This window comes from Bos grunniens, chromosome 15 (genome assembly GCF_055505025.1).
Source record: "Bos grunniens cultivar Pamir isolate PY7600 chromosome 15, Bosgru_T2T1.0, whole genome shotgun sequence".
In the NCBI taxonomy this organism is placed as follows: Eukaryota; Metazoa; Chordata; class Mammalia; order Artiodactyla; family Bovidae; genus Bos; species Bos grunniens.
In genome coordinates this window covers 66,755,615-66,770,117 of record NC_141179.1, presented here as the reverse complement: position 1 = coordinate 66,770,117, position 14,503 = coordinate 66,755,615, and the positions used below count along the sequence as shown (strand labels likewise).

The 14,503-nt window shown below is 38.6% G+C and overlaps 1 protein-coding gene across 8 annotated transcripts in view; it reads right to left on the bottom strand.

The window, feature by feature from the left end:
- The window catches only part of TRIM44 (tripartite motif containing 44), a 111,453-nt gene that overhangs the window by 57,283 nt on the left and 39,667 nt on the right, over positions 1-14,503 (bottom strand). For 4 of the 8 annotated variants that reach the window (XM_086341147.1, XM_086341142.1, XM_086341141.1 and 1 more), the window contains exon 3: positions 9,424-9,663. The exons of 3 other annotated variants lie outside the window; for them this stretch is intronic. In XM_086341147.1, coding sequence (XP_086197273.1) covers positions 9,424-9,663 — 240 coding nt within the window. Of the gene's footprint in view, positions 1-8,568; positions 9,664-14,503 lie in introns of all 8 variants that reach the window. One more of the 8 variants, XR_015142256.1, reaches the window with a different exon arrangement.

Here is a 14,503-nt window from a genome sequence, read left to right as displayed (position 1 = left end):
TGGGCTGGGGGGCTGGGAATGCATCAGAGGTGACGGGACACTGCCAGCGCGCAAGCCTCTCAAGGACACCTGCGGTCAGAAAGGGATTCTGAACAGATTGTGCATGGAGGCTGGATACGAAAAGGCATTTTTAGAAGACTGTTAAGAATCTGCACTCTTGCTGAGGGTGCTAATCATCTAATGAGAACTGGGGCAAGTGGTGGAAGGAGGGTACAGGGGTGGTGGAAACCTTCGCTTGTGGTTTGTTTGACTGGCATGTCTTATGGGAACTGTAATCTAGTGAAAAAAATCCATATAATTTAAATTTAATATGAGCTACATAACTATCAATGACATACTTAAACCTCAACACAATTTTCCAACTATCTTCGGGTGTTAAAACATAATTATCTAGGAGAACTGTAAGGAAAAAAGTATCCAGACTTCCTTCCATGATTCAGAGGAAGTCTTCACAATCACCCATCTTGGTATAATGGTCAAGAGACAGGCTTTCTAAGTTAGAGAAATGTGGCTTTGAATTCTGGTTCGTCAACTCCAACAGTGAGGCTTTTGACAGTTTACTTAACTTTTCCAAGGTTCAGTTTCCTCATCTGCACATGGAAATCCTAATTCTTACCTCAAGGGGTGGCTACATGGATTCATTAAATGAGAAAATGTGTATAAAACATTAAGCAAGTGTCTAGTGTAAGTGCTCAACAAATGGTGGTCATTATTGTACTTCTCCGAAATGTTATTGGATAACATTTCTAGGGATAGTGGGAAAGAACAGAGAAGATGGGCTTTGCTTTCATTCATCCATTTCTGCTGCCTATAGCTAGGTGATTATTTTTAACAAAACAAAAATCACTATCACAAAGCACAGGAAAAACAGGGTGAGAGTCTCACTTTTGAAGAAATGAATAGATGAACGCAAGAACAAATGCACACACATATAAGGCAATTCTGAACAGGTCAGCAGACGTTCAGAGGATTAGTAATCTTGCTAGTAAAAGGTGAGCCCACTCTCTTCCCACTACCTGAAATGCCCACTCTAGTGTTCTTGCCTGGAGAATCCCAGGGACGGGGGAGCCTGGTGGGCTGCAGTCCATGGGGTAGCTAAGAGTTGGACACGACTGAGCGACTTCACTTTCACTTTTCACTTTCATGCATTGGAGAAGGAAATGGCAACCCACTCCAGTGTTCTTGCCTGGAGAATCCCAGGGATGGGGGAGCCTGGTGGGCTGCCATCTATGGGGTCGCACAGAGTCGGACATGACTGAAGGGACTTAGCAGCAGCAGCAGTGTTCTGAGAGTTAGTTCCCATCCTTAAAGGTCAAGCCTCACTAGGAAAGTTTTCTTCAATAGTGGTACAAATGAACTTATTTACAGAACAGAAAAAGACTCACAGACATAGAAAACAAACTTATGGTTGCCAAATGGTAAAGGGCTGGGGAGGCCTAAATTAGAAGTTTGGAATAAACAGATGCATACTTGCATACATGCTAAGTGGCTTCAGTAGTGTCTGAGTCTTTGCGACCTATGGACCACAGCCTGCCCAGGCTTCCCTTTCCAAGGGATTTGCCAGGCAAGAATACCGGAGTGGGTTGTCATTTCCTACTCTAGGAACAGATATATACTATTATATATAAAATAGATAAAAAATAAGGATTGACTGTATAGCACAGGAAACTGTATTGAATATCTTATAATAATGTATAATGGAAAAGAATCTGGAAAAGAATATATATATATAAACATATATGTGTGTATATATATCAAAGTGATTCAGTTATATAAATATATCATACTTATATATATAAATTTGATATATTTATATAACTGAATCACTTTGACATACACCTGAAACATAACATTGTAAACTACACTTCAGTTTAAAAATGGTATAAAAAAAGGATTCTACATTCAACTTTCTTCAAATGTTATCCTCCTCACTTAAAAAGAGACTGAAACTGAACCTTGTAAGTGAAACAGTATGAGTATGGTTTGGAAATAGCACATTCCACTCCAAAGAGCAAACTCAAACTCTCAAAGAAAAGGCCTTAAGTTGGAATCAAATAAAATATACTGGCTATACATTTTGCTGGCTATATATTATACTGGCAAATAATTTTCTGGCTTTAGAATAATCTTTATGAAAAAAAGCAAATAGCACTTGGGCAGGTAGGACACCTAGACATTGTTTTTATCAGCTTTATTGAGGTATAATTTTTAATACTATAAAATTAACTGCTTTAAGTTTATATTAATAACTTTAAATTTAGAGTTAAGCAACTATTACTACAAAATTGCTTAAAAACTCTACATACATACACACAAGCACACACAACATGAAATTATCTTTTTCCTTCTTAACTTCCTTAAAAGCACAGTTTTAAGCTAAAATTACAGGTCTTGCAGTGTTTATTACATACATAAATTATATACATATGACAACTATAACATAAAGGATATGGAAAGAGGGTCAGTTGACCTATATAGTTTCAAGCTCTCTACACTTTATGTGAAGCGGTTTAAAATTAATTTTAAGTAAACTGAAAATTTAAGGATACACTAAAAAATAATGCAAAATAATAGAGCTAGAAGGCCAATGGATATATTATAATGGGATTCAAGGAAATGTTTCAAAATCCAAAAGAAAGCAAGAAAAGACAATGAGAAGAACAAAAACAGAAAACAAATCATACAATGCAGACCTAAATTTAACCATATTAATAATAACATCAAATGTTAATGGACATTACACTTCAGCTAAAACATAGAGATTACCAGAATGGATAAATGACTAAGACCCAGCTACATGTTGTCTATGAGAGACATTAAGTTAACAATATAGACAGATTGAAAGCAAATGAATGGAAAGAGATAAACCACAAAAACAGTAAGCATAACACTAAACTGGTTTTACTAACATTAGATAAAATAGATATCAAGACAGAGCATTAACAGAGAAAAAGGGAATGTTCATAACGATTAAAGGACTGGTTCATCAGGAAGATACAACGATCATAAATACGTGTTTGCTTAGTGACAGAGCTTCAAAATATCTGAAGAACAGTTGACAGAATTAAAGAAATAGATAATCCCTCATCATACTTGAAATGTAACATCCCTCTCTCAGCAATAGATTGCATTTGACATAAAAATCAGTAAAAACATAAATTTTCTGAACTCCTAATTGCTATTTAAAGAACACCACACTTCAAACTACAGAATATATACTCTTTTTAGGTGTGCATATGCATTCAACAAGAAAGACCATATGACTGGTCATAAAACAAGCCTCAATAAGTGTTAGATGATTGAAATCATTCAGAATAGGTTCTCTGTTGACAATGAAACTAAACTAGAAATAACAAGGTATGTAGGAAAATACCCTATATTTAGAAACTAAACAATATCCTCCCAAATAATCAATGAACAAAAAGAAGAAAGCACATGGTAAATGAAAAAATATTTCAAACTGAATGATAAAGAAACCACAACATAACCAAGTTGTATGATTCAACAGTGATTAGAGGAAAATGTATTGCTCTAAAAATTTACATAAAAGAAGAAAGTAGTAAAATCCACAATCTACTTAGACAGAAAAAAGAATAAGGTAAACTCAAAATAAGTAGGAAAAAAGCAGATGCAAGTAAAATAGAAAACAAAGAGTAAAATTAGCAAATCCAAAAGTCAGTTCTTTAAAAAGACTAATAAAATTAATAAAATATAAGTTAGACTGATTAAGGATAAAAGAGGGAAAATCACAAATTATCAGTATCAGAAATGAAAGATGGATTACTATTCTAGAGACTGCTGCTGCTGCTAAGTCGATTCAGTTGTGTCGGACTCTGTGCGACCCCATAGACGGCAGCCCACTAGGCTCCTCTGTCCCTAGAGACTATAGACAATTAAAAAATATAAGAAAATATGTGAACAACTTTATACTAAAAACTAAAACAACTTAGGTGAAAATGACAAGTTTCTTGAAAATTACAACCAATTTTAACATTTCAAATCAATGTGAGATGAAAAATTTTGACTAGGTCTACATCAAAGAAATTGAATTGGCTATCAGAAACCTTCACATAAAGAAACTCTACGACAGATGGTCTTGCTTATAAATTCTACCAAATATTTAAGGAAGAAATAACACCAATCTTACAAAAACTCTTCCAGAAAATAGATGAGGAGGAAATAACTTCTCAGGTTGTTTTCTGAGGCCAGCACTATCCTAATACCAAAGCCTGACAATGACATTATAAAAATATAAACTTACAAATGAATATCCCTCTCTGAAGGGGGCTTCCCTGGTGGCTCAGACAGTAAAGAATCTGCCTGCAATGCAGGAGATCCAGGTCCAATCCTTGGGTCAGGAAGATCCCATGGAGAAAGGAATGGCTACCCACTCCAGTATTCTTGCCTAGAGAATTCCATGGGCAGAGGAGCCTGGTGGGCTACAGTCCATGGGTTTACAAAGAGTTGGACATGACTGAGAGACTAACACTTTCACCTCACATCTCTCTCTGAACACAGACATAAAACTCTTTAACAAAATATTAATGAATTGAACTCAGATAATACATAATGACCAGGTGGGAGTTTATCTCAGGAATGCAAGGTTTAGTATTGCAATGCAAGATTCAACATTGTAAAATTAACCAAAGTAATCAGCCATCACACCAGAATGGAAGAGATTCACTTAATAATTTCAGTGGATATAAAAAAAAAATCTTACTTCTAACCATGTTCATCTGAATTATTGTTTCCATGTCTAATGTCATTTCTCTTTGATTTCAAGATGTTTTCTTTGTCCTAAGTTTTTGGAAGTTTGATTTTGATGAGTCTAGGTATGGATTTCTTAGGTTTATCTCACTTGGGTTCATCTGGTTTCTTAAATATCTGGGTTTATATTTTTTCAACCAAATTTTAGAAATTCCTTTTCCTCCTCTTGCTGGACAAGTGACATACATGTCAGAGCTTTCTTTATTGTCCCACAGATCTCTGAGATTCAATTCAATTATTTTTCAATCTTTTTTCTTGTTTGTTCAGATTGAGTGCCCATTGATGTGTCTTAAATTCACTGATTCTTTCCTCTGTCATTTCCTATTTGCCATTGAGCCAGTCTAGTGAATTTTTCATGTCTGTCATTGTATTTTTCAGCTTTAAACTTTCATTTGGTCCTTCTTTATATCTTGTATTAATATTTCTTTCCTGAGATTTTAAAATATTTTTCATTTGTTTCCAGCATTTGTTACTGCTTATTGAGACATTTTTATAATAGTGACTTTAAAATTCTAGTCTGATAATCCCTAGTACTGTGTCTTCCTGGTGTGGCCATCTCCTGATTTTTTTCTCATTAGAATTGAGATTTCTTTGGTTCTTGGTATAATGAGTACTATGGACTATATCCTAAACATTATAAGATCCGGTTACTAATTATATCTTCTATTCTAGCAGACTGTCAACCTATTTAGGTTCAGAACACATTTCCTAGATCACTTGTATGGCTTATAGTTCACATGTCATTTGAGTTTATTAAACTTCTGCAGTGCCATTCTGGTCGCTTCCTTCAGATGACAGAGCTCCAGTCTAGTCTCCATCAGTGCTAGCTCAGGAGGAGGAGGGGAACCAGCTCATCACTACCAAGTAAAAGGGGAAGGTATGATTCCACCCTCTGAGTCAGCTGGGGAGGGGCATTGCCTAGTTAATGCAGGGTGAGAGGGAGACGTTAAATCTCCAACTACAGTCCCCACATGGAAGGGACGATATGAAAATGAAAGTGTTAGTCACTCAATTGAGACCCCATGGAGTATAGCCTGCCAGGCTTCTCTGTCCATGGAATTCTCCAGGCAAGAACACTGGCGTGGGTAGCCATTCCTTTCTCCAGAGGATGTTCCCGACCTAGGGATTGAACCCAGGTCTCCTGCATTGCAGGTGGATTCTTTACCATTTGAGCCACCAGAGAACCCCACAGGGGATAGTTTGCTATTTCCTTCCTATTATTGCAAAGGAGTGGTAGAAGTCAGAGTTCTACCTTCAGGCTCCATAGGAGGTAGGCATTACTTAATTACTGTGAGGGATAGATACAAACTTTTACCTAAAGACTCCATGGAGAAAAAATGACACCCCATTACTTTGGGTGAGGGTGTAAAATAGGGTTTCCCTCACTGGCTCCACTACTGTGGTATCAGTTGGGGCTGGGAAAGGATGCAGCTTTTTTCATGGTGCCTTCCACAACAGGAAGACACAGTATTAGGGATTATCAGATCAGAATTTTAAAGTCACTATTATAAACACCATGCCCATTCATCCAGAATAGGCAGAAATGATTAAAGGATTTCTCTTCAGTTGAACTGCCCTTTACCAAGTCCTTTGGCTAGAGAGCAGGTTTTCTCTTGGAGATGTTCTTTTTGTCTGTGCTCACTAGTATTTCTAGCTTGCAGAACACCCAGGCCAGGATATATAGGAAGCAAGAACCCTGCCTCCGTTCCCCTCAAGGAAATCATTGTGGTGTGGCTCCTCATATCCCAAGATCCCTGGTCAGTCTGCCATCTTTTCTCCACTTTTGAGAATCTTCTGGTAGGTGACTCAGAATTTTGTCTAGGAATTTCTGCTGTGATCGGTGGGAATGAGTGCAATGAAAATGCATTTACTCCATCTTGTTCGGAACCAGACGTGCAATTTGTTTTTAAATGCGAACAAGAACTGAGGATAGAAGGTTGGAAAGATGGCTATATACATAAAATGAATCGAGTGAAGTAAACTGTTAATGGCAGAATCCTGGTGCAAGTATATGGGTGTTATCTATAAAATTCCTTCAACTTTGCTATATATAGCAAATGTTATGAAATTTTTCATAATAAAGGGTTGGGTAAGATTTTCTGATCAAAATAAAAATTCAGGAAAATTTTAAAAACCTATACAATGCAAAGAGAAGAAATAATTCCTCTGTTGAGTGAAAGAGAGGTACTGGAAATTTGCTCTGATCAGTAAGTTACCACATTAGCTGGAATGAGCGGCTATTAGAGAATAACAGCTTTGTGTAAATGCTTTAGCCAGATGTATGCTACTTCTCATTTTTAATAGCTTACTATGTCCATTGCCTGGTCCTTAGGGCTTGTCATCTTTGCACCCCTAAGAGCCATTCCATCAGAGTTAACAAGCATAGTGAAACTGAGCTACTCAAGTAGTTAAAGGACAATTAATGTTGGCGAAGGGCTAAATTCTTTATTTGAAATGAAAATAAAAGAGAGGGCGATTTCTTCAAAATTGAATCTTTATTTCTGAAAAAAAAAAAAAATCTACACACAGAATGTGAAGGGTCCAATCTGAGCTGAACTGGGGACAGAGTTATGTCAACGATCTCTTAAGGCTGAACCTTTTGTTTGTTTGGACTTTGGACACAAAGTCCACTCCATTATTAAAGAAAAATTTTAAATAAATTTACTTAAAAATAAATTTATTATTATTTATAATTAATTTTAAAAAAGACACACAGTGAGCATTTCCACAGAGTAAAGGGTCTTAGGAATGCAAAGCGGTCCAGGACACTGATTCTCCTTATTCTTCCCACAGATATAAACAGGACATTTGGCAGATGGTAGGGAAAAGCACAGGCATGGGAACAGGATGGACTGAATCCTGGCTCTTTTCTGCTAACTAAATGACACCCGGTCAGTGTCTACAGTTCTTGGCATCTCAACAGCCCATCTGTAAAATGGATACAATGAACACTGAAATAAGGATTAAATGAAATGATAAATATAACATGCTCTCTCATCTATCTAGAATTGTATTTAGGTACACACTTTGTTAATTCTGGGGAGGATGAAATGAAAAGAACAAGCGCTCTTCTCTTCCGTTCACACACTGATGAAAATTAATCAAGAACTCTAGATGAGTCAATCAATGGTCTCTTACGTTTCCCGTCAGGACGACACCAGCAGTACCCGCCTCCTAGATGTACCCTGGCTGCTTTAATGGCTGCATTATTCTGTGGCTGGGCTCTCCTGGGCCAAGGCAAAATTATACGTTAAGGCTGAGCTCACTGAGTTAGCAGGTATACTAGAAAGTTCACGGGATTCTCCTAGGTGTTCTTCTAGAAAGGCCTGCCCTAAACCTACTTGGCATAAGCTTAACCAGAATTTTCAACATAATGGTATGAAACCTCATCAACAGTGGCCTCTCTCCAGTGGCTGAAATATAAGTTTTACACGTGGGCTTCCCCAGCTGGTGCTAGTGGTAAAGAATCCACATGCCAATGCAGGGGTTGCAAGAGATGTGGGTTCAGTCCCTGGGTCTGGAAGATCCCCTGGAGTAGGAAATGGCAGCCCACTCTAGTATTCTTGCCTGGAAAGTTCCATGGACAGAGGAGCCTGGCAGGATATAGTCCACAAGGTCGCAAAGAGTCAGATGCAACTGAGCACATGCATTTAAAAGAGTGGCCACCTTAATTTTTTTTTTTTTTTAACAATAGATTCTAAATGCCTGAATATGTTGTTTGGCAAAATGTCTTAAGATTCTTTTATTATTGTTACAAAATAACAATGAATGTAGTGACTAAAACTGTCACTTAACATTTACCTTGAGTCTTTCATTGCTGTCTTTGATCCTCACAATGCCTGAGCCCACATGCCCCTCAATCCAACAGTCACGCCCCCAATTTATGCAATTAGCTTCATAAAAAGACCAGCTGGAGACACCTTTCACTATTCACAAAATGAGTCCAGTCTTTTATTTTGGCCTGCTTTATGCTCACTTCCTGACATTCTCATTCAGCCCAGTTCTCATCCCCACGGTGACTTTATCTATAGGCTCATTTAATCACTGGATATCTGTCAATTGTCCTCTTCTCCGGCTCTGATTTCTGGCTTCCCTCATTACCTGGGAACAGTATCTGCCCCATTGACTACACTCCTTTAAGGCACAGTGTACACGTATTTTGCTAGGCCTAGTTTTGGAGTGCGCCGGAGAAGGCAATGGCACCCCACTCCGGTACTCTTGCCTGGAGAATCCCATGGATGGAGGAGCCTGGTGGGCTGCAGTCCATTGGGTCGCTAAGAGTCGGACACGACGGAGCGACTTCACTTTCACTTTTCACTTCCATGCATTGGAGAAGGAAATGGCAACCCACTCCAGTGTTCTTGCCTGGAGAATCCCAGGGACAGGGGAGCCTGGTGTGCTGCCGTCCATGGGGTCGCACAGAGTCGGACACGACTGAAGCGACTTAGCAGCAGCAGTAGTTTTTGAGTGCAGGCCCGAGCAGCCAACATCTCCAAACTGGTTTATACACCAGTCTAAACACTTATGTCCTATTGAAGCTTTCAATCCATTCATGTTTAGGGACTAAAATGGGGGAATTTCCATAATTAACAAATAGGGCAGTCAGTTTCTGCCTATTTTTCATGCTACTGGTTTATTATAGGCATTCTCCTTTACCTCCGCCTTTGGCTCAGCTGATTCATTAGAGGTATCAAGTTGTTCCTTGGCTTGGGCCATCTGAGTCATCAATCTATCCATATGGGACTGGATGTCAGCCAGTATCTCAGTCACATGAGCTGTGGCCATTGCTTCCTGGATGTCCACTAAATGAAGGGCCTTCTGCTCCTCATCCGCAATCACTTTTTGAACTTTCTTAAATTCTTGCTGTATAAACATCTTCATCTGGTCCCGGGTTACCTACAGAACAAAGACAAGTCAGAATGCGTTGGACATGCAAAGAAATGGGAGAGTAGGGCTATTATTCTAAATGCTAGGTAGCCCTGGCCAAAACACAAACCGTGGGTCCTATCCGATCCCGAAGTTTTGGGAATATCCTCTGAACTATGTTTCTCAGATATTGTTGATGAATTTCCTGCTACTCTTTCTGCTTTTTTCATTCTTTAGGAAGTGACTCCTTGTCCTTCCTTTTTACTTTTTTGTTTTCATATCATTAATACATAATTACTTCTTAAAAATTTAATAGGTACTGTTCTTGTTGTTTAGTTGCTCAGTTGTGTCTGACTCTTTGTGACTCCGTGGACTGCAGCCATTCCAGCTCCTCTGTCCATGGGATTTTCCAGCAGGAATACTGGAGTGGGGTGCCATTTCCTTCTCTAGGGCATCTTCCCCACCCCAGGCCTGAATCCATGTCTCCTATATTGCAGACAGATTCTTTGTGTATATTAAAAGAGAGAGAGAGAAATTCTTCTCTCTCTTTCCCAATACCATTTTCCTCCTCAGTGGGTAATTACTGTTAACAGTCTGCTGCTACTGCTAAGTCACTTCAGTCGTGTCCAACTCGGTGCGACCCCATAGACAGCGGCCCACCAGGCTCTCCCATCTCTGGGATTCTCCAGGCAAGAACACTGGAGTGGGTTGCCATTTCCTTCTCCAATGCATGAAAGTGAAAAGTGAAAGTGAAGTCACTGAGTTGTGTCCAACTCTCAGCGACCCCATGGACTGCAGCTCACCAGGCTCCTCTGTCCATGGGATCTTCCAGGCAAGAGTACTGGAGTGGGGTGCCATTTCCTTCTCCAGTTAACAGTCTATACATGCCTTTCTGGTCATTATGTGTGTGTGTGTGTATATATACATACACACACATATACAGGCATACCTTGGAGACACACAGGTTCTGCTCTAGACCACCACAGTAAAGTGAATATTACAATAAAAAGTCACACATATTTTTTGGTTTCCCAGTACACATAAAAGTTATATTTATACTACACTGTAGTCTATTAAGTATGCAAGAGCATTATGTTTACAAAAATAATATATATATACTTTAATTTAAAAATACTTCATTGCTAAAAAATGCTAACCATCATTTGAGCCTTCAGCAAGTCATAAACTTTTTATAATGGTAACATCAAGATCACTGATCAAAGATCACAACATAATAGACACAATAATAATGAAAAAGTTTGATATGCTACAAGAATTACCACAACGTGAACACAGGGACAGAAAATGAGCATACGCTGTTGGGAAAAGAGTACTGCTCAACGCAGGGCTGCTACAAGCCTTCAACTTGTAAGACACGGTGTCTGCAAAGCACAATGAAGTGAACCGCAGTAAAACAAAGTATACTGTACACATACAGACAATTACGTTGCTTTTATGTAAATGGATCATGGTGAACATATGGTTCTGTGTCTTGATTTCCTACTTAAAAAGTTAGTATATACAGAACAACTTCATTCATTGTATTATTTTTAATGTCTGTATGATATGGGTATATATAGATATGGACATCTATATAGAGAGAGATAAAAGAATAAATATATCCATTAAATATTTCCCTTCTTAATAGAAATACAAGATATTTCCAAACTTTTGCTTTTATGAACAGGACAGCAATGAACATCAATGGCCATACCTCTTAATATTTGCATATGAATTTCTTTAGAAACCTTTGGAAACACTGAATCAATTTATATATATATATTCTAAAACTATTGACTGATACTACCAAAATGTCCTCCAAAAATATGCACCAATTACATTCCCACAGTGTGTGAAGTATGCATTTTCCTACACTTCCCCCAAGAGTGGATAATATCAAGTCTCTAAATTTTTACTCTCTGATGAGTGAAATATATTATTGTTTTAGTTTGCAACAACTGTGTAGAATAAATAAAATATAACTCCGCTGCATTTGGCTAGGGCATAAGGCAAAGAAAATGAGAAACTACCAAATCTGAACTTCTAAATACCATATCTTGCCAGCAACTACACCTATTGATGTTTCTTCATAACCATGTTTATTTTATGAGTATTTTTAAACAACTATGCATATTGAGTAGCTGAGGTAGGAAACAGGGAAGAGGCAGAACAGTAGACAAAAGTACAAAAACCAATAGAGAATTTTAAAGCTGAAAGAGAAAGTAGTGTCATCTAAGTGAACCCCTGTCTTTCACAGATAAGGAAACAGACCCAGCTGTAATCTTGTAGGAGCCACTGAGTTCTCCAATCTTCTCGCTCCCAGTCTGGTGCTCTGTTCACTATAACAGTCTGTCAGAAGGGAAGTCAAACTGGGAAAACCTAAAAAGGAGACTAGGAGAGAAAAAGACTAAAGGAGAGGAAGATGAGGCCATTTTCTATTAGCCTCTTAAAAACTGAAATAGGCTTGATATTTTAAGCAGCTTTTGTAACACTGCCATAAAAACGTCAATGCAAAATAAGGCCTGCAGGACACATATCCATATCCACGGCAGGTGACGTAAGCCCTCATGAATTCACATACTCTTTGCAGGTACTCTCCCAGTGCTAAAGAAAAGGGGAGAGGGAGTGTTAAATGTTATTAATGTCCCTCCAAGTTCTTTATCAGATTGAGAACTGTGATGTGTTTATTTATATAATTCCTTTTTATTTTTAGTGTATATATTTCAAGGGTGTTATGCTTTATGGTAATCATTTATCAGTGAATCTGGATCCCTACCCTTGAAATAAATTTAGTCTTATAAGACCTCTCTTTAGAGACTAAATCTTTAACTAAGGCATAAACTTTTTAAATTCCTAAGAAAAGCTCTTCCAAGTGACTAAAAATGGAGAGCATAATAAAAACTGACTTGTAACCTACAGAGAAGGCTCTTGAGAGTCCCTTGGACTGCAAAGAGATCCAACCAGTCCATCCTAAAGGAGACCAGTCCTGGGTGTTCATTGGAGGGACTGATGTTGAGGCTGAAACTCCAATACTTTGGCTACCTCATGCGAAGAGTTGACTCATTGGAAAAGACCCTGATGCTGGGAGGGATTGGGGGCAGGAGGAGAAGGGGACGACAGAGGGTGAGATGGCTGGATGGCATCACTGACTCGATGCACATGAGTTTGGGTGAACTCCAGGAGTTGGTGATGGACAGGGAGGCCTGGCGTGCTGTGATTCATGAGGTCGCAAAGAGTCGGACACGACTGAGCGACTGAACCGAAATGAACTGAGCGACTCGACTGAACTGAACTGAACTGAACCTACCTCACTAGACATCACATACACATGTGATATGAAGTTAAGAAGCTGACATCACAGTCAGGAAAGGTGGGGACTACATTGCAGTAGGTGAATAAATCATGGTTTTTAAAATTTAAATTATCTCTTTTCCTTTACTTTACATAGGTTTTTCAACCTTTATTTTATGCAATTAATTTTTATAGAGATTAGGCCAAATATTTGAAGGCAGAATACTTTATCAAACCTTTATGCCTTCTTCTCACTCTGATTCTCTACTAATCAACAATAGGTATTCTCCAGCCTAGTTGAAAATGGCAAGAACAAACTTCTGGGTTTGTTTAAATCTAGAGCCCAAAGGAGAGACTCCCTGGGGGATTAGGCCACTGGTAGGTTAACAGGTTGAGTACTCTGGAGAAAGGACCCCTATCAATGGCAGAAATGAAACAGCTTTCAAAACTTCCTTTCAGGTTTCATCACCCCATCATCAAAACCATCCTGCTATAAACTTCACAATTCTCCAGGAGCAACCTGCCCTTCACATCAGCACTGATAGCTGGGAGCCACTGACATCATTTCTAGTAGGTTTCCTAGAATTTAGGTAGCCTCTATCCTACAGCTTCCCAAAGATGACAGTGATGGTCTCATACTCTTGACTATACTACACGCAAGTTATGTCAAAAGAGAAAGTTCTTCATAAGCAAAGAAGAGAGAAGGCCGGATGTATCACAGAATGATAAGACTGGTGATGCAGAAGTTTCCTTTTTATAGAATCTACTAGTAATGGTCACACCTTTTTAAAGCCACAGAACTTCCCTTGCCCCAAACAAAGTCTTAATGCAGAACCCCAAAGTGTAATACAGCCCAAAGTAAAACCACTCTGGTTAAAAGAAAAACCTCCCCTCCTCCCTGAAGTGCTTCCGGGGGCACTGGAGGTGCTCTCCAGGAAAATCGCACCTGAGTAACTTGGGTCCCCTGCACAAATGAAACCATAAGAAGAGTTTGCTCTCTTTGGTCAACTGATTGGTCCCTAAGTTGTTAAAACTTTAAAGCTCTAGGTTATACGCAAGTTGATATATCTTTCTTATAGGTGTATTCGATGAAAAAAAAATAGCATTTTCTAAAATTACTTGAACACAGCATTGTAATATCAAAGAATAAGTGGCTTATTTGTGAATGGTCAGAACTAACTAGTAAACATCTGATTGCTCTTACTAGAGCTGAGTCCAACTTTCTGGTGAGGGAAAAAAAAAGCCCCAGAGAGGTACAGTCACAAAGTATGGTTTAGAAACCAACTTTCCTCTGGTCTAGCTCTGGGGTACCTTCTGCTGTAACATGTTGCCTCCAAGGATCCCTTTCTGCCTGCTTCAAGTTCTTCATATTTATTTCCTCTTAATTGAGATATTTCTGCTGTTAACAGGTTGCTTCTGTTATTATCCCCACTAGGACATTATTTCCCCAAAGTGAATCTTGGGATGAAAGATGTACATTTGAAGAGTTAAGTCTCATCCCATGGTACTTTCTATATGCTCTTATAGTTAACATTTCTAAGCCAGACCAGACCCAAGAGGTATGCAGACTGGCATTTTA